Genomic DNA, 25,800 nt, shown 5'->3' on the forward strand with positions numbered 1-25,800 from the left:
TGTGTATCCAACATGGGTAATTTTGAAAGAAGAAAACCGTTTAACCATTACGTCCCGAAATTTACCATGTTCTGCGTGGTAAATATTTAATTTGGAAGAAACTTCAAATTAATGCTCACTTGTGACTTGTCTCAATTGCTCATGTCATCTTCGCTTATAAAACCCACACTGCCAGTTCAATAATTCACACACATCTACATTTCTTGTTTCTCCATCTCTCTAAAATTGAATCTTATACATTTTTTCTCTTCTGAGATTCTCATGGCTGAGATGCTAATTAATCAGACGATGTCAACAACAAAAAGAACCCATTTTCAAGTTCCATCACTACCAGCTTTCAGAACTATGAACTACCGAAGAAATTATGTGAAAATACTGAATTCGCTGAACGGATCAGTACAAATCGAAGAAGCTTCAAGAAATCTCAAAGTAGCATATCAAGGAGCTCCTGGTGCTTACAGTGAATTTGCAGCGAAAACAGCTTGTCCTGAATCAGTTACAATACCTTGCAGGGCAGTTATTAATGTGATCTCTGCAATTGAAACTGGGAGAGCTGATCTTGCTATACTTGCTGTTGAAAGCACCATGGAAGGAACTGCAGTTAGAAACTATGACTTGCTACTACAACGAGATTTATGCATTGTGCAAGAAATTAACCTTTTTGTTCAGTACTGCTTATTAGCAATGCCTGGTGTGACAAAAAGTGAACTGAAGAGAGTGATTAGTCATCCAATGGCTTTAGCTCACTGTGGCAGGAGTTTGGCTGAGCTAGGACTTGATCATGAAGCTGTTGACGATACGGCTGGTGCAGTTGAGCTTCTTTTGTCTAATAGAATGCTTGATACAGCAGCCATTGCTAGTACTCGAGCTGCTGCATTATATGGTTTAGATGTTTTAGCTCATGGGTTACAAGATGAATCATGGAATGTTACTCGTTTCCTGATTTTGTCAAAAAATAACCCAAAAATTGCAAAGAAGAGAAAAATTAGAGTTAAAACAAGTATGGTAGTAGCTCATCATAGTGGAACTCTGGATGTACTCCTCAAAGTTCTTTCTACTTTCTCGTCTCGAAAGATCAGTCTAACAAAACTAGAAGTGAATTCTTCAATTGATAATAATGGTCCTGTTAAAGTTCTGGATGCACATGAAGGAGGATCTGTTAAGGAATACCCTTCTGTTCTCTATGTTGATTTCGAAGGTTCCATAGATGATCAAAAAGTTAAGGATGCCATAGCTGAACTTTCTAAGTTGCCTGTTTATGTTAGGATCTTGGGTTGCTACTCTGCAGATCCTACTATCTATGGTCTTCAGTAATTAGTAATTAGATATCTATAATTGTTGTATTTCTTCTTGTTGTCTATGTTTATAAATAATCTATCTTCTAAGTTCTCTAAGTGTTTTGTTTCTTTCGCAAAATCGGATAAGAAGTACTTTTAACAATCAGAGTGTCATCATTTTCTAGTACCAATCCGTAATCTCTTTTGCTAATACTAAGAAACCATCTAGAATCATATACTTCTAACTAGAAGAACATGTGGGATTTTGCCAAAATATAATTATCAAATAACAAGGAGAAACCCACTTGCATTATCTTTATTCAGGTTAATGCAAACATCCACATCTACATTAAAATATCTAAATAAGGTCAAACATATATGAACATACAGTGTACATGAAAGAAAAATAGAGAACAAGATTCATTGACAATTATAAATTCTATCTTTAAGAAAATAAACAAATAAGAAACGAATATCTTGCTCTTGCAGCGGTGTACAAAGAAGCAGACAACATGGGAGACACATGCATCTATCATTGAAGATTAAGAAAAAAAACTGCTTTAAATTGATAAAAATATACTACACTGTAAGAATAAAGAAACTAACAGTTCTTGCACATTTCAATTTTCACCCAATTGGAGTATATAAACAATTCAGACAATGTAAAGTGATTCGCTAGACTACTTGATAAATTCAGAAACTTCTAAAGGTTGCGTGTTAGTTACTTATACGTATTGAGTTCACTGTTCAGTATCCTAGCATGTACGAATTTCGTACCGTCATGACAAGATATTGATCTGTGCATAATATACCTGTACTAATAAGAAAATCAATCAAATTAAATCATGCTGCAAATTAAACCCAGATAGAGTTTCAAGCTATTTTATGCACCACAAGGTTGGTTTTTTACTTACACAGATTTTCTATTATTGCAGCAGCTTGTACACTAAACAGGTTTGATACAAGTGCCATAATATGTAAGGTTTCCCTGTTTTTACAACTTGGTCTTGCTAAGAAGGATAGGAATTAATAGATGGATCTATCGGAAGCATCAACTTTTATTTAGTGGATAAAGTTAAACATCCAATTCATGGACACATGCTTGAAGTGATTAAGTTGCTTTCAGCATCAAGTGCGCTAATCCAAATGTTAGACTCTATCCAAGCAGGAAAGAACAATGATTCATGTAGATCTTTATCCTAAAGAAAGACATATTTGTATAAGAATGATAAGATTAATCTCTATTGGAAAAATAATAACAGCTTAAGGGCCCAGTAAAGCAAAGGCCAATAAATGTAACCATATCTACATCTACTAACTAACTAGTGTGACAGAAATTATCACACAGTTACCTAATGTCTAAATCGCCTAAGTTTATTTCCACCAGATCCAAACTTATTAATTGATGAGAAAAAAAAACAGTGTACTTAACACACAAATAATCCATTTATGATTTACCCAACAATAATCTAAATATAACAAATTGTGTACCCCAGAAACCAGAATCAACTAAGCTATCCAGTGAAACATGCTATCTGAACCAGAAGAGAGATCGCGAAGATGCAGAACACTTATGAAATCCTAAACATATCATGCGACCACCGCACTTAGAGGACATGACACCTTTCCCCTTTAGGTCTTTCTTTATCTCTCTTTTGTTAGTTCAATCAGCATTTGGGCTCTTCAATCCTATACTGCTGATACATATTTAATTCAAAACAGAACCTCCAATTCATGTGTCATGTCTAGCCCCATTTAATGAGAGAATGTTATATGTATCAAATCGGAACAAAAAAAAACCAATACATTTGAGTATGATCCATTAAATATACACAAGGGTATCTAAAGCTAGGGACTAGGCTGACTACTCACATGGGAGCAGAAAACCCAAGTCATTCGGGTGATTCATCATGACGTTGGTGTGTACAGCCACTAGTTACTGCACTGTCCATAGGCTATTCTCATTTGGGCGACACTTCTTATAAAGTTTTTTTTTTTTTTTTTTTTTGAATTACCTAGATCTAACAGGGAGGTCACAGGAGTGCTCAAAAAGTCTGAGGAAATACTTCTTTTTAGTGGGAGCTTCATCTGGAATTTACTGCTTCATTCAGTTTGGTGGTTGCCGTGGAAAACTAGAAAGAAATTGACAAAATAGCTATTGCTATAAAGGCTAATATTGTGACTCAGCTCATCCTTTGAAATCTTAAAGAGGAATTAGAGTGCAAAACTTAATGATAGATTTTTGGTGTTCTTGCACAAGCAACCTCGATGAGGTGGGTCGGCTTATCCTACTAGTCTCTCAGCTATAACCAAAAAGATTTATTCATGTGATAATAGTAATTGACATATAAACCATGAAGCCAGAATTCAAAAAAAAAAACACAGAACTGGAGAAAACCATCCAAATGTTAAAAAATTACCTTGATTCTTCATTGCCCTTTTCCTCTGGCGTCTTGCTGAACATTTAGTTGTAGATGCTTGAATGCAATTGGCTTCACTAAGGGAGGTACAGGACTGGGGTTCATTTAAAATCTGAAAAACCCCAACCACCAAACCACATAGTCCCATACATTTCTCACAAATGCTACCCTTCAAACATCATCGGAATTCAATGACTCTGATTTTCTTTCCAGAGTGAAGTTAAGACAGCAACATGGAAAGATGAAGAAATGAGCACAGGAATAAGGAATGTATTGACGGCAAACCCAAGACATTGTGTTGCAGTTAACAAAACCTTGCAACAATCTCTTCTTCTCTGGAAGCATTTGTCAAACACCTTATGTACAATAAACCCCTACTCTCTGGAATGCCTCATATGGTACTTAACAATATAGCAACACCCCCAATTTCATACACACAGCTGGATTAGATACCTGATTGAACTCAAGCTACTCTCCCACCATCAGTTGCAACCAAAATTTTGTTGAGAAAAAGTCCCTGGAATTTTTAAGTAAGTTTTAGAATTTTGGAGGTGGCGTGAGCACTTTCCATCACTGCCTGGCCTAGCAGGGAGCAGGAGAAATTGTACGGGAACGGGATCATCACGGGAAGCTCAGTTTCGCAGAGCCTTGGACTCTGAATGGTAAACCCATTTATAAAATAAGGTGATGCGGCACCCCCAAGTTCACTCCAAATACATGCCATATTGCCATGTGTCACACGCCCATTTAATCGCCTAAAATTTTCATGGGACATCACCGGTAATACTCTGTGGTTCAGTGATTTAACATCACCCACAAGTACTCAGCTTTGCATACTTGCACCAAAATATGCATCTGCCTTCACTCTAAAGGCTTTGCACAACGAAAGTAAACTCTTCTTTCTCTCTAACTCTTTATGCCCCCATAAGTATAAGAGGTTCTTCCATGCACTTCAACAATTCTCACACAATATCAGCAACATAATGAACACAAAAAACTAACACAATAAACCCATTTTATTGCGTTAAGGAAGATTATACAAAACCGTCCATCACATGGACCAAACAGGCCATTCACCCTCTTGATGAATGCCTAAACACTCTCTACATTAGTGGTTATTCTCTCGATCGAAAAACACTAACATTATTGATTCCTAAGCTATTTATACATGCTAGGATCAGGCCAAAACTATGTGCAACCGCTTGCACCTGCATGGAACAGCCATGTGTACCAAAAGTGGTTTCAATAACTGCCACCTTTTGTGTTGTCACGCCAACTGGTGCAACACCTGTTCTTGGTGGTTATGTACCTTCCACATGGTTATAAACTCACTTTATAACAATCCTAATTCGTTTCGCGTCATTGGCATGCTTGTGAAGCCCGTAACCAACTCGTAACCGTCACTTGAACCGTATTGCACCACTGTTGTGCTTTACTGAATTCTGCCTCGCTCCAAAGCTCAGACATCTTGTACCTGCATGCTTATCACTCTAAGATAATGCACGAACAATCATTGTGCTTCAATTATCGAGGCCAACTCCTTAAGCTCACTCTAGTTACTCATGCGTCATATGCTTCACTTCGCCAATTAGCTTGACAATAGCAATGCAACTCTTGCATTACCAAATTGTTCGCATTGTTCAAGCTTTGGCCAGCCTTGAACTAATGCCATAGACTAATACTGAGTCTATTTAACTTGCTTGCATTGTCCTTGAGTTTGGGCATACTCAATTCCACGGACATGCCAACATGCCACTTGCCAACATGGCAACATGCCAACTCGCATGTTGCATCTTGCAACTTTGGCTTTGTCTTGCCTTTTAGTTAATGAAGCTTCATTGTGTCGGCCAATAGATTCATTACTTAGCCAAATGCATTTACAATGTAGTGCTACCCTTGCACTTTATTGGCCCTGCGGGGTTATGCCATTCTTAGCACTTGACAGTCTATGTAGTGTCGCGCCATCCTGGATGCACACTGACTTTGCCTGCAACTCTGTAACGCATAATCATTATGCGTCACTTGCATCCCTGTAATGTACCTCCCCTGCCTACTCTGTTCAACGTCCTCATTGAACGCAATCAAGTATATTCAATATACTTGTTCCCCGGCCTTGTACACTTCTGAGCCACTCTTAGAATTCAACAAACTTGTTTGGCCTTCATTCTTGCCAACCCTTTCTGCCTAGTACCATATGCCATCACTTAGCTTATCGCCTTGCCATGATCCTACTGACTTGTAATGTTGTTGTCACGTTGGCCTACGCTCCAACTTCAACTACAATCGCATATCAACACTCAAATGCAACTTGGAAATTCTTCTTACCAATTTCCTGAATTGTGCTTGAACTTCTCATGAATCATTTGCGCCTAAGTGTACGCAAGCAATGATTCTTCCTAATTGATCACACTGATCATTTCCATTGTCTTTTGCCTTCATTTTCCGACTTTCGTTGCACCACGCAACATAACAGGACTTATACAAGACTCTCCGTCATTCTTCAATCATATGCGCCTATGCCAAAGATGTCATGCCTTAAGGTATGCACTCTATGACTCCATACCACTCTTGTTATGCGCCACAATCTATAGCCTTTGCTGCACTTTGCAAACTTTAGGACTTTCACTAGATTTAGCCTCCAAATTATATTGCAAAGTTTACCTTCTTGGACTTGCATCATCTGTATGCCAAAGAACCCGCACCTTGTTGTTCCTTGCATGCACTGTCGCAACATCATGATTGAAATGCATGACTTTTGTATAGTCATGAATTAGGATAACCGTGACATCACAACGCCTCTTTGGTCCAGGCATCCTCTTCACGCGCCTTTGAAACCAGCAATTTAAGCATCACTTGCTCTTTCAAACTGCTACGCTTTAATGTGACGGAAAAACAACATCATGTTCTTCCAAACAATGAGTTACTCTTAACTCATATACTTGATGGACTTACATCTTCACTCTTGTTGCATTACTCCATGCATTCACTGCCAAATGCCTTCACACTTGCCATAACTCCCAACAACAAACTCGATTATGCCACCAACTCCCATATTTGCTTCTTTTCACTTTCAACGTCTTCTATTGCATATTTTGGCTTAATATGCTATGTAGCATCTTCCACGCGAACTAGCTTTACTTTGAATGAAAGAGGCAAGGCTTTCATCTCAAATACCCTCATTAACTACTACCTTACATAGAGAGACTTCATTCCAACACCAAGGTCCACTCGACCCAACTGAAAGTATACTCAAGATTGAGCAAATACTTGTGCCAACTGATTGCAACTTGTAAGACCTAACAAGTCTTGCAATACTGACTTCATCTTCGCTTCTAAGCAACAAAGTAAGCGAGACAGCACCTACTGTCCCCAATGTAACAATTCACTTTGCCACATGCACTCTTCCAAATCAACGTTCTTATGTAACTCCCATAACGAGGCACAATATAATTGGCAATTATTTGAATACTCCTTTTAGATTGATGCTATCATTTTGCTATAGCTTACATGAAGATTTCTTCAAAAATGACCTCATGCCATTCTTATGCATCACCATTACTTTGTCCTTCTTTTCCCATGCATCTATGATTCGCCTAACTTACATCTCCAACCGCATCATGCATTCTGGCCATGCCCAAATCTCATTTGGTGCATGCTACTGTCGCATACATGCTATGCCAATTAGCACCCAAATCTTGACACAAACTTGTGCCCCTTTACACAACTGGAACAGACTTAACTGATGATTCTGAGCATCACCATAGATCTCAGCAAAGTCATACCACTCAATGACTTTCGCGGACAAACACTTTGGACAGTTACAAACAAGGTCGAAATGCTTGCAAATGAGGCGCCATTTCCTACGTTCCATGAAGCAAGAATGCCGCATTCTTATTCAAACTTGGAACTCATTTTTACTTCCCATGCACAATTGGTTACTCTTGTCTTTCCCCTTATCCAAAATCAGCTTGTAGCAATACTGATTTGTAGTTGACAAGAACGTCTGCTTGTGGTTATGATCAAATGCAGGTCTTTGGACACCCTTGTCCAAGCATATTGATCCCACTCATAAACCAGGTGCAAACACACTCCTTTTGCGCATTTAGCATCAATGAAGAACTCTTTGCAAACGCAAGACCGTGGTGTATCGTTTTTCCCCTAACTTGTGCTTCTTTCTTCAGCCTTTCAATAAGCTTTATGCTAGATAATAATTGGCCCTCCAATTCTTATTTTATGGAATCACAATTGCCACAAAAATGCTGGTTCGCAACCAGACTTTGCACTACCACCAAGGTACATGCACTCGAGAGGGATAACATTAATCTTCCATCAACTGGCTACGATGAAAAAACCTTCAATCTATCGCATAGACATGTTCTTCATCTACTTTTCCACTGCAAAGGCCAACAACATCTTTGAATTCAGGAATTTTCGCAAAATTCCTATTACTACTTGTAATGTACTCGCTACTGATAACACCACAAATATATGCGTTCCAAATGCGTAATCTTTGCATACTTGTGAGAAACATGATCTTTAACACCTGACTTGCACCATAGAAGTCATCATACTCCTTAGTTTTGTCATGCAATCACTTGAAAACTCGGTTTTCAATGACTCCCGCTTGTTCGCCTAAAACTTTGGGATGGAATTTGACACCTTTGTCACAAACTTTCATGGCCTGCTGCTACATCAAGCTTCAAAGTTCATTCCAATTGATATTTCCACACAAGACCAACTTCTTCTAGTCTCCATACTAGTGAAACCCAAACAATTCTTCACTGAATTTGACAAACAAATGACATTAAATTGAGTAAAATATAGAAAAATCAGCAACTGTGTCCCCTAACACAGCTCTGATACCTACTGTCACACACCCATTTAATCGCCTAAAATTTTCATGGGACATGACCGGCAATATTCTGTGGTTCAGTGATTCAACATCACCCACAAGTACTCAGCCTTGCATACTTGCACCAAAGTATGCATCTGCCTTAACTCTAAAGGCTTTGCAGAACGGAAGTCTTTACTCTTCTTTCTCTCTAACACTTTATGTCCCTATAAGCATAAGAGGTTCTGCCATGCACTTCAACAATTCTCACACAATATCAGCAACATAATAAATACAAAGAACTAACACAATAAACTCATTTTATTGCATTAAGGAAGATTATACAAAGCAGTCCATCGCATGGACCAAATAGGCCATTCACCCTCTTGGTGAATGCCTAAAACACTCTACATTATTGGTTATTCTCTCAATCGAACAACACTAACATTATTGATTCCTAAGATATTCATACATGCTAGGATCAGGACAAAACTTTGTGCAACCGCTTGCACCTGCATGGAACATCCATGTGTCCTAAAAGTGGTTTCCATAACCGCCAACTAAATGCCACCTTTTGTGTTGTCACGCCAACTGGTGCCACACATGTTCTTTGTGGTTATGAACCTTCCACATGGTTATAAACTCACTTTATAACCATCATAATTCATCTCGCGTCATTGGCATGCTTGTGAAGCTCGTAACCAACTCATAACAGTCACTTGAACCGTATTGCACCACTGTTGTGCTTTACTGAATTCTTCCTCGCTCCAAAGCTCAGCCATCTTGTCCCTGCATGCTTATCACTTTAATCTAATGAACGGACAATCCTTGTGCTTCAATCATCGAGGCCAACTCCTTAAGCTCACTCTAGTTACTCATGCGTCATATATGCTTCACTTCGCCAATTAGCTTGATAATAGCAATGCAACTCTTGCATTACCAACTTGTTTGCAATGTTCAAGCTTTGGACAACCTTGAACTAATGCCATAGACTAATAATGAGTATATTTCACTTTCTTGCATCGTCCTTGAGTTTTGGCATACTCAATTCCACGGACATGCCAACATGCCACCTGCCAACATGCCAACTCGCATGTTGCATCTTGCAACTTTGGCTTTGTCTTGCCTTCTACTTAATGAAGCTTCATTTTATCGGCCAATTGCTTCATTACTTAGCCAAATGCATTTTTAATGTAGTGCTACCCTTGCACTTCATTGGCCCTGCGGGGTTATGTCATTCTTAGCACTTGACAGTCTACGCAGTGTCGCGCCATCCTGGTTGCACACTGACTTGGCCTGCAACTCTGTAACGCGTAATCATTATGCGTCACTTGTATCCTTGTAATACCATCGGATAGAATAAAAATCCCCAACCCCCCCCCCCCCCACCAAAAAAAAAAGAGAGTAATGATGATACACACACCGTAATTTAAGCACCGTGTGTGCACCGAAAGGGATGGCCAGGCATGGGCCCCACCCGTCTCTCACGCGGTGCTCACCACGGTGCACACATCACGATCCATCTATCATTTTCGAGAAAAAAAAGACCAAAAAAAAAGAAGCCTGTTATTGGGGCTGCAGGGGATGGGACTTGGGGGCTTAAAATATTAAGTGGAACCTAAATGTTATAGGGGGAGATTAGATTTATGTAAAATTTCAAAATACCCTCTACAATTTTATTTTATTCCCCTTCTATCCTCTCATTAACTACCTAATCTAATAAAAAATAAAAAAAATAGCGGGAAAATCATTAAGAGTGAAGAAAAAAATTTGTCGCTCTCCCCCCATTCATTTTTCTTCCCCTTCTTCTTCTTCTTCTTCTCATATTCTTCCTCTTTCTGTTTTCCTTCTTCTTCCATTCTTCGTTTTTCAACGTTTAATCGTCGATTCAAAAAAAAAAATCGTCATCGATTAAACTAATTCTATAAAACTATGATACCTAAGGACAATCTAGGTCAATCTTCGTCGAATAAACCTCCTCCTGAAACAGAGAAACCAACTTCATCAAATGAAGTAGAAAGTGAAGATCAAGAAGAAGTGAATGAAGGATATGCACCAGCTGTCGAGACTCCTGATATGACATCAATAAGGTATGAATTGAAAAACCCGCTCTTTATTTAAGAATATGATTATTCAGTTGGTTTCGAAAATTTTAGGTCTGAAAAATTGTTTCTGAAAATGCTTACGGCTGGGAGTTCTTGTATTCACAGTCGTAAATAGGTCACACGGTTGGGTTCTATTGTTTTCCCGGCCGTGTATAAGTTTTACGGTTAAGATATCTAAGAACTCCCAGCCGTAAGTTAGTGTGACGGTTGGGATATATAAGAACTCTCATCCGTAAAATAGTCGACGCGTACGAGATTAAGAAATCCTATCCGCAACAAATTATTTACGGCTGGGTTATTCCTAGTCGTATATTACCCTGTGTTCGAATTATTTTTCAGCGGTAGTGTTTACGTCTAGGTATTTTCTACCCGTAATTCATTTTCCTAACCGTATAGGTTAGTAACCTAGCCGATTTCATATAATGGCTAGGTTTTCCTATCCGTAGTATGAGTAACCAAGCCGCAAATTATGTTTCCTAGATATTATTTGTTTTACGTCTAGGTCGATTACTAAATATCTCATCCGTAGTTTTGTTTGCGTCTGGGGCTATCCATATTTCCTAGCCGTATTCATCGTCACGGCTTGGTTGTGTATGTATTTTCCAGCCGTTTTTATTTATCTACTTTTGGTTTTTGGTCTTGTTTGTGAACAGAGCAAAAGAAAAGAAGAAGAAAATATCACAAGAAGTAACACCTTGTAGTGATCCAACTCCGCAACCTCGTCACACAAAACCATTGGATGCAACAAGTGGAGTTATAGCTAATGGAGAAAGTGAAGGTGGAGGAAATGGAGTTGGAGATGAAACCGTTGGAGGAAGTGAAGGTGTACTTGTTGTTACTGTAGGAACTGAAGTTGGAATTGCTGGAGGAAGCGAATGTGTACTTGTTACTGGAGGAACTGAAGTTGGAACTTCTACTGGTATTGTTATTGATAAAGGTAAACCGTAGTTGAGGAGGAAAAGAAAGAGGGAAAGTAGAAGTATCCACCAAAAGAAAATGCAAGACAAATCATTGATGCTATGGTGTGGTGTGAAAATGGGAAGCACACAAAACACTTGCAAGTATACAAGGTCAAGATTTGTAATAAAAGGGTGAGTAGGGGTTTGTCCACAGGGAGAGGAGCATATAAGAAGTTTTCCTATCTAAGGTGTGTAATGAGCTAAGGGCAGGCAAGGTTTCAGGCATACAAACAAGAATGCAAGGTAAAGCAATGGAGAAACAGGCTAAGAACCACAGCAGGGAAAGATAACAGACAATAACCAAGGCTTGGAAGGTAAAGCAGCAAAGAAACAGCCAAGAAAAGCAGCAAATAACCAAGGCTTGGCAGCCAAGGGCAGGGTGAGGATTATGCACTGACTTCAGTGCACAAAAGCTACAAGGTGCAAGAAAATAAAAAGCAAGAAAATATAACTGAAATTGCAAACACACAGGACTGAAAATATAAGTGACTGAAAGGGAATTGGTGGGTAAGCCAAGGTTTATGATCCACCTTGTGTCCTAATCAAGTGACATGTTTCTAGGTTATGTTCATTCCTAAGCATACAACTAGAAATGAAAGAACACCAAATTGCTCACTAGTCTACCCCTAGCATTGGCTGTCTTTTGACAGTACAACCAATCACAGGCTCTGTGAGCATTGATATCTCTCATTTGCTCAATCAAAACATAGCAACAGGAAGTAACTATCCTAGCTCATTCACACTTGACAGTGCACAAGGCTTCACTGAGCCTTGGCCTGAAGCTGATTAGCTCATGCTAACCATAAAGTAGCAACATACATTCATCATAAGATATAATTTAGACACAAATTGCAACATATCAGACAACTACAAACATAAGCAAATTTCAACTGTCAACAGATACACACTGAAATTGAAATTCATAAAAATTCTGTGGCCAATTCTCTACTGGCTAGTCCAGAGAGGTATATAGTGTCTCCCCCACACTTCTCACAACACCAATTTATACCCATTACACATTTTTGGGTTTTCCCCCAATTTTCCCCCAAAATCAGTAGAAATAGGGTTTGGTGAAATTGATTTACCTACTGTTGATGAGATATTCGCTCCATCTCGTCGACCCAATCTTCTCCTGCTTCTTCTCGTTCCTCCCATGCTCCAATTGATGCTTTAATCATCACTTATATCCCCAATTTCTCACCTAGGGTTTTAGGCAGAGAGATGAGAAATTGAGGTTATTAATGATGCTAAAGAGATGGTACGTGATGGGTTTAGGTAGAATAGAGTTGGGGAGAAATTAGTGGAGTGATTTGGGGTGAGGTGGTGGTGATGGAGACGGACATGGTGGTGGTACGGGGCATGGCGGTTCTGCAGAGGGGGTGATGGAGGAGATGGTTCGATGGAGAAAGGGGAAGGGTGCGTTTGTTTGGGGTGTAGGTGCTCGGTCGCTAGGGTGTGAGGCGAGTGTATCGAGTTTGATGATCTGCGACGCTGGGCCGTGGGATAGGGAGATGAAAGATCAATCGGACGGTGAAATGAAGTGAAGCTTGTAGCGACCGCTGGATTATATAATACAACAAGATCAACGACGCCAGATGGAGTTAGGTGTTGTAGTGTTAGGCGGAGATATCAAACTTCGATGCACAGCAAGGGAGCGACCGTTGGATTCAACTACCATCTAATCTGAAGGCTTGAAATTTCAGCGCTGTGGTGCTTGGCAGAGACTTCAGATTTTGATGATCTATGAAGGAGCGACCGTTGGATGCTTCTGAGAACTGATCTGACGGCTGAGAACGGAGGCGCTTTTGTGTGTAGAAAATGAGGTTGTGCGCACCATTCTTCGCGGCTTCCTTGCGTAATTTCTCCCGGCTTTTCACTACTTTTCTGCTCTTTTCGCTCCGCGACTCATCCGAACTTTATTTATTACCTAAAAATGCAAAATTAATTAATAAAAATATTTATTCTTGAAAACAATGAAAATACAGAATATGGGATAAAATGTAGAATTAACGCACAAAAGATGAGTTAAATTGCCAACAAAAAGGGATAAATATATGCAATATTTGGCACTCATCAAATACCCCCAAACCTGAATTTTACTTGTCCTCAAGTAAAACAAAACTAAGGAAATCCTAACTATACCACTGTCGCTGGTCTCTCGAATGCATTTAGCGTATGCACTAAGCCTTTTAAACCACTAAGTGTCCCTAGTGGACGAGTGAAGTCTCGTGAAGGTTTTCTTAGAACGTACCTACAAAGTTCTAGGTCAAAATATAAGCTCAGATTCCATCAAATGTGACATGTGCAAGTCAGTTAAGCTCACAGCAAAATGGAGATGTCAATCTAGCTATCGAAGGCACAATCCTAGCACTGATAACAAAAAAAGACATGTGATAAGAGTGTAAAGTGTATCCACACATGTGTAAAGAAAGATCTGAAGTTATGACTACTAATCACCAAGAGATAGTTTCTCAGGCTAAGAACTGAGGTCGAAATCTAGCTAGCTGTCCGGACTTTACGAGAATTGTGAATGAGTTGGAGGTATTTCACAATTACTCGCGTTGTACATCATGGCATACACCCTTCCTTGCTTATTACAAAAAAAAACAACAAAAGATGACTATTTACATGACTCTTATTTACATTGACTACTCTCTTTTATTTTTGGAACAAGAGATGATGGAATTGATAAATACTTGATTTTTTTTTTTTTTGATTTTTCTGATATTTTTTTTTTCTCTTTTTTTTTTTTTCTGAATATAAACATCGTTTTTTTTTTTTTTTTTTTTTTTTTTTTTTTTTTTTTTTTTTTTTTTTGAACAAGAACTTGAAATTGATTTTTACATATGGTAGCTCTTTTGATACATAACAAAAAGAAACAAAAAATTACATGACACTTTGCAAGAGGTAGCCCTTTTTGATGCACCCAGTTAAATTCGATGGTTGTCTTTCTTAATGTAACCTCCACCTTCTATCCCAACCAACCAAAGAACAAGCTAGTCAAGTTTCGTTCAGTATTCTAAAGTGATTGGCAATCGTAACTTCCTATCAAACACCTTGAAGATCGAGGCCATACATGTATTGGTAGATCGTGCGCGTGCAAATTTCTTATCACTATGTGAATTGTGCTAGAATCAGGGTGCCTAAATATCTAGACTAAGACTCCTAATAAAAATACATATTTGCACAAGAGTCAACATTTCAAGGTAAATGAGCTCCATTTTTATGATTTTTTCATTTTTTAATTTTTTTTTTGAATTTTTCAATTTTTTTCAAAAAGAAGAAGGAGTTCGTTTTCAGTTATAGCATATTATCGTGGTATCTACTCTATACCCCCAAACCTAAACTAAACATTGTCCTCAATGTTTCAAAATATGGAAAGAATTATAAAACAATATATGAAGAGGAACATGCTGAGTAGAGTAAAAGGAGAGAGAATACCCGATTGTACGGCGGAGGCTCGATTAAAACTCCGTTATTCAAGGCAAAAATCCATCATATTAGGAGTTACAATGGATGAGCACAAAATATACACAAAAGGAAATTTAACTAACACATTATCTACAAGAAAATTTTTGGTTTTTAATGGGATTGGACTTTTTGGAAAAAATTTGGTTTTGTTGGGAAAAAGACAAATTTTGGTTTTGATGGGATACATTTGGTTTTGATGGGAAAACGAAAAATTTTGGTTTTTAGGGAAACATTTGGAAAACTGTTTGGTTATTTAGGGAAAAATTGGACCAGTTTAGTCCACATAGACTGGGTCCTCCACATCCCAAAGGAAATGTTTGACTTCAGCCAGGAATTTAGAGCGGTCTTGTCTCGACCAACGTGAGGGCATCCTACCTGTAGCGAGGTAGTTAACAATATCAGCAAACCAAGGAAGGTCTGAGATAGACATCAGCTGTTCATCTGGGAATGATTCTCTAATCAGCTCGGATTCATCAATAGACTCTAAAGTTAATCTAGACAAATGATCAGCACCCACATTCTCACAACCTTTCTTATCACGGATTTCGAGATCGAATTCCTGTAATAAGAGTATCCATCGAATAAGGCGAGCTTTAGCATCCTTCTTGGAAAGAAGATACTTCAAAGCCGCATGGTCTGGTTTTAAGAAGGGGTTTTGGTTTTTTTTTTTTTTTTGGTTTTAAAAAAAATTGGGCTTTGGAAAAAAAAATTTTGAACTAAACCTAGCATAATTATCACAACTCATAAAAGAAAATAAAAACAATAATAATAAAAAACAAACCATAAAAGAAAAAAGAAAAATAAAAGAAAAAAGAAAAATAAAAGAAAACAAAAAAATAATTACAGTCCCAAATAAAAAAGAAAAAGAAAATAAAAATTATTACAATCCCAAATAAATAATTAAATTAATTATTACAAGCCCGAATTTGAATTTAAATGAGGCCCAAGTGGGTTAACTCATGGGTTAGGCTTACTTGTTTTTTGGAGGGAAGCCCAAAAATAGGCTTTTAGTCCCCTTTTAGTTGCAAAGCCCAGTTGGGCTTTATGATCGTCCTAAGCTCACGCTCAAGTTCAAGCCCAGCAGCAACAGGTGGAGCAGAGCCCAGCAGCAGCAGCAACGGAGCCCAGCTGAAGCAGCGAAGCCCAAGAGCAGAAGTTGCAAGCCCAGCGAGATTGAGGTTACTAAGCCCAGCTCAGTTGGTTCAAGCCCAGCAACAAAGGTTGCACAAGCCCAGCAGCAGAGGGTGCACAAGCCCAGTTGACAGCTTCAGTTGGCAGCCCAGTTGGCTTGGCAGCAGGCTTGGCAGCAACAACAGCAGCAGCAGCAGCTTGGCAGAGAAAGCACCAACAGCAGCAGCAACAGAGAAAGCAGCAGCAGCTTGGCAACAGCAACATCAGCAGGCTTGGCAGCAACAACAAATAATGCACAGCTCCAGCAGCAGTTAGCAAGTGAACAAGATAGCAATGAACACACACAACTATGCAAGCACAACAAGGCCACAACAGCTATGAAAACTTCAAAAATATGGCAGCCAGCTCCCCGGCAGCGGCGCCAAAAACTTGGTGTGAAACTGGGAAGCACACAAAACACTTGCAAGTATACAAGGTCAAGATTTGTAATAAAAGGGTGAGTAGGGGTTTGTCCACAGGGAGAGGAGCATATAAGAAGTTTTCCTAGCTAAGGTGTGTAATGAGCTAAGGGCAGGCAAGGTTTCAGGCATACAAACAAGAATGCAAGGTAAAGCAATGGAGAAACAGGCTAAGAACCACAGCAGGGAAAGATAACAGACAATAACCAAGGCTTGGAAGGTAAAGCAGCAAAGAAACAGCCAAGAAAAGCAGCAAATAACCAAGGCTTGGCAGCCAAGGGCAGGGTGAGGATTATGCACTGACTTCAGTGCACAAAAGCTACAAGGTGCAAGAAAATAAAAAGCAAGAAAATATAACTGAAATTGCAAACACACAGGACTGAAAATATAAGTGACTGAAAGGGAATTGGTGGGTAAGCCAAGGTTTATGATCCACCTTGTGTCCTAATCAAGTGACATGTTTCTAGGTTATGTTCATTCCTAAGCATACAACTAGAAATGAAAGAACACCAAATTGCTCACTAGTCTACCCCTAGCATTGGCTGTCTTTTGACAGTACAACCAATCACAGGCTCTGTGAGCATTGATATCTCTCATTTGCTCAATCAAAACATAGCAACAGGAAGTAACTATCCTAGCTCATTCACACTTGACAGTGCACAAGGCTTCACTGAGCCTTGGCCTGAAGCTGATTAGCTCATGCTAACCATAAAGTAGCAACATACATTCATCATAAGATATAATTTAGACACAAATTGCAACATATCAGACAACTACAAACATAAGCAAATTTCAACTGTCAACAGATACACACTGAAATTGAAATTCATAAAAATTCTGTGGCCAATTCTCTACTGGCTAGTCCAGAGAGGTATATAGTGTCTCCCCCACACTTCTCACAACACCAATTTATACCCATTACACATTTTTGGGTTTTCCCCCAATTTTCCCCCAAAATCAGTAGAACTAGGGTTTGGTGAAATTGATTTACCTACTGTTGATGAGATATTCGCTCCATCTCGTCGACCCAATCTTCTCCTGCTTCTTCTCGTTCCTCCCATGCTCCAATTGATGCTTTAATCATCACTTATATCCCCAATTTCTCACCTAGGGTTTTAGGCAGAGAGATGAGAAATTGAGGTTATTAATGATGCTAAAGAGATGGTACGTGATGGGTTTAGGTAGAATAGAGTTGGGGAGAAATTAGTGGAGTGATTTGGGGTGAGGTGGTGGTGATGGAGACGGACATGGTGGTGGTACGGGGCATGGCGGTTCTGCAGAGGGGGTGATGGAGGAGATGGTTCGATGGAGAAAGGGGAAGGGTGCGTTTGTTTGGGGTGTAGGTGCTCGGTCGCTAGGGTGTGAGGCGAGTGTATCGAGTTTGATGATCTGCGACGCTGGGCCGTGGGATAGGGAGATGAAAGATCAATCGGACGGTGAAATGAAGTGAAGCTTGTAGCGACCGCTGGATTATATAATACAACAAGATCAACGACGCCAGATGGAGTTAGGTGTTGTAGTGTTAGGCGGAGATATCAAACTTCGATGCACAGCAAGGGAGCGACCGTTGGATTCAACTACCATCTAATCTGAAGGCTTGAAATTTCAGCGCTGTGGTGCTTGGCAGAGACTTCAGATTTTGATGATCTATGAAGGAGCGACCGTTGGATGCTTCTGAGAACTGATCTGACGGCTGAGAACGGAGGCGCTTTTGTGTGTAGAAAATGAGGTTGTGCGCACCATTCTTCGCGGATTCCTTGCGTAATTTCTCCCGGCTTTTCACTACTTTTCTGCTCTTTTCGCTCCGCGACTCATCCGAACTTTATTTATTACCTAAAAATGCAAAATTAATTAATAAAAATATTTATTCTTGAAAACAATGAAAATACAGAATATGGGATAAAATGTAGAATTAATGCACAAAAGATGAGTTAAATGCCAACAAAAATGGATAAATATATACATTATTTGGCACTCATCATGGTGTTTTTACATCCCAAGAATAATGGGAGACCTTGAGGTGCGCCAAGAGATCGTTCCGTCTTGATTGGTTACCAGTCATCATGGGCTGCTAGGATCTGTGCCGCAAAGGTAATAAATCAAACTTAATATATGTTATTTTCATGTTATTATGGATATTTGATTGTAACAACCAAAATTTTATACTATTTGTAGTTTCCCGATAAAGTGGTCCCTAAACTAAAGTACCAACAAGAAAAGTTTTGTCCATTGGAGAAAGAACATCCAGATGTGGTAGCTTTGGTAAAATCTTCGGGGTTGTTATCTGGAATCGAGGCTCTACAGATGACGTATGATGTTGTGACAGTTTGTGGTTTTAGAGAAAGATTCTGGCCCGAAACATGACTTTTCTACTCCCGTTCGGCGAGATGACTATGACTCCGGACTATGCAAAGAAAATCAGGGGTCTTGCTTTGGAAGGAGGAATCAAGTGAATGAATGACTATTTACTCGCTTTTTAGGATTTTACTTCATGGATTTTTTATTATCTAAGACTTTGTCTATTTATTATTTTCGTTGTTTAGTTATGTATTTGGATGGATGAATTTTTATAACTTTGCATGTATGAATGAATGTTAGTCTTTCCGTTTGTCTAATCTAAGAAAGATGAAAAAAAATCAACATTATTGAATTTTATTATGCACTTTCGGCAAGGTTGATGCTTCACATAACCTAGCTGAAAGTACCTATAATTGTTGTCAAATAAACTTACACAGCCGTAAACAAGAAAACAGTTAGAAACTCTCGGCCGTAAATAGGAAACGGTTGGGAAAAACATCTGTAATTTCTTTACGGTTAGGAAATACCTAGCTATGTTTTACTCTGGTCACATAAAAAAAATGTGTCTTTTTTACGGCTACATATCCAGGCCGTGTATCATGCTTATGGTTAGGACACCAAACCGTAAATTTGACATAACTTTGCATCCTTTGTTTACGGCTTGGTCGACCTTTCTAGTTCCTGACCGTAATTCGAAAACGGTTAGGAACTCCATCTGTAAATTTGTTACGGTTGGTAACTTCCTAGCCGTATATTACTTTGGTAACCCAGAAAAAAAATGGCTCCTGGTTACGACAACATATCCAGGCCGTAATTCTGGAAAAAAAAAAGTAATTACGACCAGAAATACCAGCCGTAATTCTGACAAAAGTAATTACGACCAGAAATACCAGCCGTAAATCTGACAGACCACAAATCCAGCAGGTTTATACAGAATTACGGCTTGTTCGACCTAGCGATTTCCTAGATGTAAATACCTATAATTTCCTTTTGTACCACATCAAATCGGTTAGTTTTTTGAATTTTGAAAATTAGATTCATTTGAAGACTAATCTATCTAAGGTTCTAGATGTTCAACCACCTATTTAAACTTGAAATAACTCCATCTCCATATATTTAAACTTGAAATAACTCCATCTCTATAACCACCCATTCCAAATCAAAATCACACTTTCTACATTAATAATCTCCACTAAAACTCCTACAAACTCAATGCAATGTACTCAAAGGATAAACTCAACTTTACTTTGGATGAAGACTTATCTCTTTGCCAAAATTTTGTGTTATGCTATCCAAAGAAGGGAGAAGAACGAAGAAATGGTGGTTTACCAAGTCAATCTTATTGGAGTAAGATTTTTGAAATTTTTTGTAGTGAAACAGGGTAACACTAACAACCGCGATGGGATTGAATTGTATCTTCGATTTTCAGACATACGCAAAAAAGTGGAAAAATATATGGCTTTACTTCGTATGTGCAAGCAACTTCGACTTAGAGGTGAGACTGATGAGAAGTCGTAGCTCAAGAAGAAGGAATGGAGAAAATGGAAAGGTTATAATTTCAACTTCGAAGCTCAATTCACCATCATCAAATACTTCTTGATACATCGAAAAAGGATGTTATTAAAACCAACTTTGTAATGGGGATCTATTAAGCATGTAATGAGTTTTATTGGGGTCTAGTTAATGAAAATATTAGTAATTTTCAATCGTAGTGTTGAAAGTAAATATTTGTCAACTTACAAATCAAGTTACGGAAGGGAAAAGTATGTTAACCCAGCCGTAATACAGACTCAGGTTATTCTGGGAAACATAACAGCTGGGAGTTCTTCATTTCCTATCAGATTTATGTGTTCACAACTGGGTGTTCGTAATATCCCAACTGTATTTAAGGCTGGCTCGGCATATTTTCTCAGCCGTAACAGCAGATATTTTCAGAGTTTGCTCTGATTTGAATCGATAAAATTGATGTTGGGAGTTGATTACAAGGTTATCCCGAGTTTTGTGATGAAGGGTTTCATCATTTTTTTTTTGATTTTTTTTTTTAAGAATTTCACCAAAATCACCATTTTTTCTTCTTCAAAACTCAAAAAATCAAGTTTTGATTTGCAAAAAATTAATGATTTAATTAGTCTAATCCATTCACTAATACTGATTAGTTAGCTTAACCAATTTAATTACCACTAATCAAATTAAGGGTAAATTAGGCATTACAAAAAAGGATAGATAAGGGGTTCTATGGATTACTATTTCATGACTCCATTATGGCCCAAAAAGGCCAGTCTTTTTTTTTTTTTTGAAGCATGAATTTTATTAACCTAATTAAAGGACTATTACACGAGGGTATAAGATATCCAAAGATTCGTCGCTTACACTTAGAATGATATGTAATAGGGTTCAAAAAAAAAAGATAGAATAAAAAATGTTAATAACATAATTACATATTGAGACAAATGTTTAACACAACAGAAATATCCATTTTATTCATGTAACATAAAGAGTTGCAAAATACAGACAATCATAAACAAAGCGAGCCTGTAACCGGAGCTTGAAAAATAGAGGAAAAAAGGACTAATGTCGTAATGGCAGGAGATAAAAGAACCTTCTGCCATAGCTAAAGCTCATTGTATCCTCAGGCATCACCCATCTGCACTGCATAAAAGCACAATTAAAAAAAAAAAAAAAAAAAAGGGACAAACCAGTGCACACTGGTGAATGGATAGAAAAAGAACCATCCAGCAAAACAAACTAAAAAAGGACAAACCATCAGCTCAAGGCAGCAGCCATTACAACCTCTACACAACTGATCTTGACACCTTCAGCTGCTTTCTTCACATTTGCAGTATTTTGACATTTTAGTTTCTGCAACAAGAAACCCCATTGAGACCTTGGCAACAGCCTCCCGCATCCTTCACCACATCACTAGCTCCAGTGCTTGCTTGAGATTCCTCTTTCTTACCTTTCTCACCACCACCATCGACTACTTGCTGGCTATCTTGAGTAGGGAAAGGCAACATTTGACCTCTCCATATCTTTTTGTTGATTTCTCCCTTGATAATATGTTGATCAAGCATAGCAGGAACATCCTCAGGAGTAACATATCCATACCAATGGCCAGTAACTTCTCCTGACGAATTGCGACCAAAAATAGTCAAGTTCCCTGCAAACTTATGTTGACCAAGATGGGAACATGGACCAACAAAGATTTGATCCTTCAGTGCCCTCGATCCAATCTCCTCTTTAAATTTCTTAATAAGTTGTGGTCCACAAGTACCACATCTCTTGTCTCTAGCAATATGACAACACACAAACACATATGAACCCTCTAATCGTTCCACTGGTCCAGAAACCCAGTCCTTTCCATTTACCAACACATCTTCAACAAACTTATCTGCATCATTACTTGTCAAACCCTTATACTTGAGCATTTCAGGAAAAACATACAAATCTCCGTCAGAAGACTCATTTCCAGAAGGTCCTTCACAAAATGTCAATCGTGTCTTGATAGGAGACTTATCAGCATGAGATTTCAAAGCAGAAGCTAAAAGTGCAGGAAGAGAATCATTCTCAGTTTTTTCAACGAACGATGCCCAATTCTCAACCTTCTTATAAACAAGAAACATATGACGATGATAAGGTTCTACTGTGTTTGAAAGATTAAGAGTATACATGTCAGGTCTTTGAAATCCAAACTCATCCGCTTCAGTTTTCTCTGGTACAGAAAGTGGATCGACAGTTGATGATGAAACATCTTTAGCTTTGACTTGATCAGTAGCCATTACTGAATTTAGAGATGGAGAAGAAGAAGAATTTTGTTTTGCTCTGATCTAAAAGTAATGATAGAATTTGACGACTTGCTACTACAGAAGGTTACGGCAATATATGTATATTTTTCACACTAAGAACCACGATCCACCAGACTAATAAACTGAAATAAGAATAATTCAATCGTGGGGAAGAGTTTCTTCTTTCCCGCACTATATTTATTAATTCCACTTCCAAGTTGGCGAATATGAAAGCATTTCAAGACTCGATGCATTTCATATCATCTCAAGTTTCCCAACATTTATTAACCAAATTATTTCTTCAAACATGTTATAGTATTAACTATTGCAAGTAGAAATCAAAATATCAGATGCAACATTTAAAAAGAAGAAATCAAAAATAATAAAAACAATAAGAAGGAAATAGTCAGCTGGTTTACTTTGAGGTTTTCATGTATTTAGACGGTTTCAGGTACATTATATACTCCAGTTTTATTGGTATTTTAATTTTTAAGATAACTTATTTAATCAACAACATGCTCAAGTAGTTACCAGTCACAAAGTCTTGCCATCCTTGACCAAGTAAACGCACTCTCCAAACATTCCACTGGGCCATGTAAACAAAATATTCCAGGTATATCCCATGTTAGTTGATCCAAGAACTCCGCTCGGACTTTCTGCAGAACATGAATCCCTTTTGCCACTTTAAGAAATTACTGTAACTTAAATGCATGCATCAGTCTACCGATCAGAAAAAAAAGAAAGAACTGATTTATACATCAATCTCAAATAAACTCACTACTATCTAATGTGTTCAAAATCTCCATCAAATTGTAACTTCGTATGGTATAAGCTAGCTCACCCATAACTTTCTTCAAGAGAAAACCAACAATTAAAGCAACCTTGCTATTTGGCTAGCTCTTTTGAACATCCCTTTGGCTAAACTACAACTGGAAGCAGTCCTAGACTATGATTAGAATGCATGTGATGTACAAATTAAAAGGGTGTTGGAATTCTCATGTAACAAAGCAAGATCATTCACTAACTTTCATCATCAATTACTAACAGAGATATTCAGCCATCACATTTGGGGACTAAGATGTGGGTTCTAAACTACAAAACTTAAAGCCCAACTCGTAAACTTAAATTCTCCCAGCTTTTCAATAACAATTAGAGACAAATTAAGATGGGTATTAAAACTCAACTCATAAACTTAGATTCTTTCAACCCTTCATATATTTTGTTTAAAGGAATAAGGATACATGCTTCATTTCTTGGTTACCAATATAAAGAATAAGATAGACCGAAAAGAAATTTGTTTCTTAAAGAAAAGATATGCTGCTTACCATTTTATGAAAGCTTTGACTCCAAAATCACTATGACAAAACTCCACCACTTCCTTTTCACAATCAAACAAAAGTAGGAATCTTCTTTAACCTCTCTCTGCAGGATGAAAGCCCAACCATCAAACCACATAGACCAATACATTTCTCCCAAGTTCTAATTGAATTATCTATCAAACTTCATTGGGATTCAATGACTTTGCTTTGCTCCTCAAACACACTTCACACTGAAGTTCACAGATCAACAGAAAAAAACTTGCAATATATCTCTTCTTCACTGGAACCATTTGTCAAATACTTGATGTACAATAAACCCTCCTGTCTTTATTCCCCGAATTTCTTACACTATAGTATAGTGGCTGATCTCGTTGACCCACAAAGACATAGCTGAAAACTTGATCGAACTTAATTTGCTCTCCCACAATCAGCTGCAACCAAAATCTTACGTCAGCTTGTTGAGGAAAGTCTAGTGAATCTTTTAGTAGGTTTTGGGAGTGGCTCGAACACCCCATCAATCCTCAGTTCCGTCACTGCCTAGCAGGGGAGGAGAAATGAGGGATCATCATGGCAGGCTTAGTTCTCATAGCCTTAGCTGGCCCGTTTGGTGAGACTGCTGTCGTAGCCTAGTACTGTATAGCTTTTTATGCCTTTTGAGCCGTCTGAAACACTGACTGCTAAATTCATTTCGAAGACAAGGGACCCAGGGTCACTCAGAAGTTTAATCCCAGTAAATGCCACCTCAGCTGGTGTAGCTAACTATATGACCTATATACTTTCGGAGGTGATAGACATCCCGCGGGCCCAGTCCCAGGAGATAAAAATAGAAAGGCTTAGTGACTCGACGAATTAGAAGGGATGGATTTAGTGTGGGTCCCACTCCCTTGTGTCACATGTGAAACACCCCATGGGAATGGGTAGGGCTGTCAATGGATAACCGAATATTCGATATCCGTCGGAGTTCGTTCGAATCGTTAGGATATTATCCGAGATTTCGGATAACGGATAACGGATTCGGATACCTTATTGGATATTTTTACTTTAATGAAACGGATACGGTAAAGGCATTATCCTATAGGATAATATCCGTTATCCGTTAAAGAATGCATATGCAATTTTCTTTTTATTTTATTGAGTAATATATTTAGTTGTTAACGTGGTAATATACGAAGACTTAGAAATAAAAATATTACAAAAGAAAAAAAACACAAATAGATTTGTTGGTTATGAGAAAAGCGGAGGATTTTCCAATTCTGATAGAGAAGATTTGAGTTTTGTTTAAATATAATTTAATATAATAATTTTAAAGTCAAATTTTTTACGTTTGATGAAGGTATTTGATTTTATTTAGTTGAATTCCTTAGAGTTTCTTTGTTTTTTTTACAATTTATCAAATGTACAGAAAGACTAGAAAATAACTTAAATTATTTTTATTATAATGAATTACTATCGGATATTAACGGATATTATCGGATATCCGACATTGTTATCGGAACGGATACGGATAATTTTTTTAAATATCCGTCGGATATTATCAGATATCGGATATCCGGTAATCTTATCGGTAACGGATATGGTAAAGGACATATCCGTTTCGATAACTACCGTTGACAGCCCTAGGAATGGGCCCGCGAGATGTAAATCATTTTCAATATATTTTTGTTTAAAAATCAGATGCTAAAATACCACAAAAACAAACTTAAAGATATCGTAGCTTCAGTTTGAAATGGAGAATTCTTTTTAGGTGTG

At 38.1% G+C, this 25,800-nt stretch overlaps 2 protein-coding genes across 5 annotated transcripts; one reads left to right on the forward strand and one right to left on the reverse strand.

Moving 5' to 3' along the window:
- Positions 1 to 288: 288 nt before the first annotated feature.
- Positions 289 to 1,314, forward strand: LOC113305132 (arogenate dehydratase/prephenate dehydratase 6, chloroplastic-like). Its single transcript, XM_026554233.1, has one exon. The coding sequence runs from the start codon at positions 289 to 291 to the stop codon at positions 1,312 to 1,314; it is 1,026 nt and encodes a 341-aa protein (XP_026410018.1).
- A 20,089-nt stretch (positions 1,315 to 21,403) lies between these two features.
- On the reverse strand, positions 21,404 to 24,691 carry LOC113303922 (altered inheritance of mitochondria protein 32-like). 4 transcript variants are annotated; one of them, XR_003337895.1, is made up of 3 exons: positions 24,058 to 24,691; positions 21,741 to 23,388; positions 21,404 to 21,594 (listed from the first exon to the last, which is right to left on the reverse strand). XR_003337895.1 is itself a non-coding variant. In XM_026553005.1 (2 exons), the coding sequence occupies exon 2, from the start codon at positions 22,724 to 22,726 to the stop codon at positions 21,803 to 21,805; it is 924 nt and encodes a 307-aa protein (XP_026408790.1). In that variant the 5' UTR covers positions 22,727 to 23,388; positions 24,058 to 24,691; the 3' UTR covers positions 21,620 to 21,802. The 4 variants fall into 4 exon arrangements, 1 of the variants encoding a protein (XP_026408790.1); XR_003337893.1 differs by having other exon boundaries at positions 21,712 to 23,388; XR_003337894.1 differs by having other exon boundaries at positions 21,404 to 21,599; positions 21,712 to 23,388.
- Between the last annotated feature and the right edge of the window lie 1,109 nt (positions 24,692 to 25,800).

Source organism: Papaver somniferum, chromosome 8, assembly GCF_003573695.1.
Source record: "Papaver somniferum cultivar HN1 chromosome 8, ASM357369v1, whole genome shotgun sequence".
In the NCBI taxonomy this organism is placed as follows: Eukaryota; Viridiplantae; Streptophyta; class Magnoliopsida; order Ranunculales; family Papaveraceae; genus Papaver; species Papaver somniferum.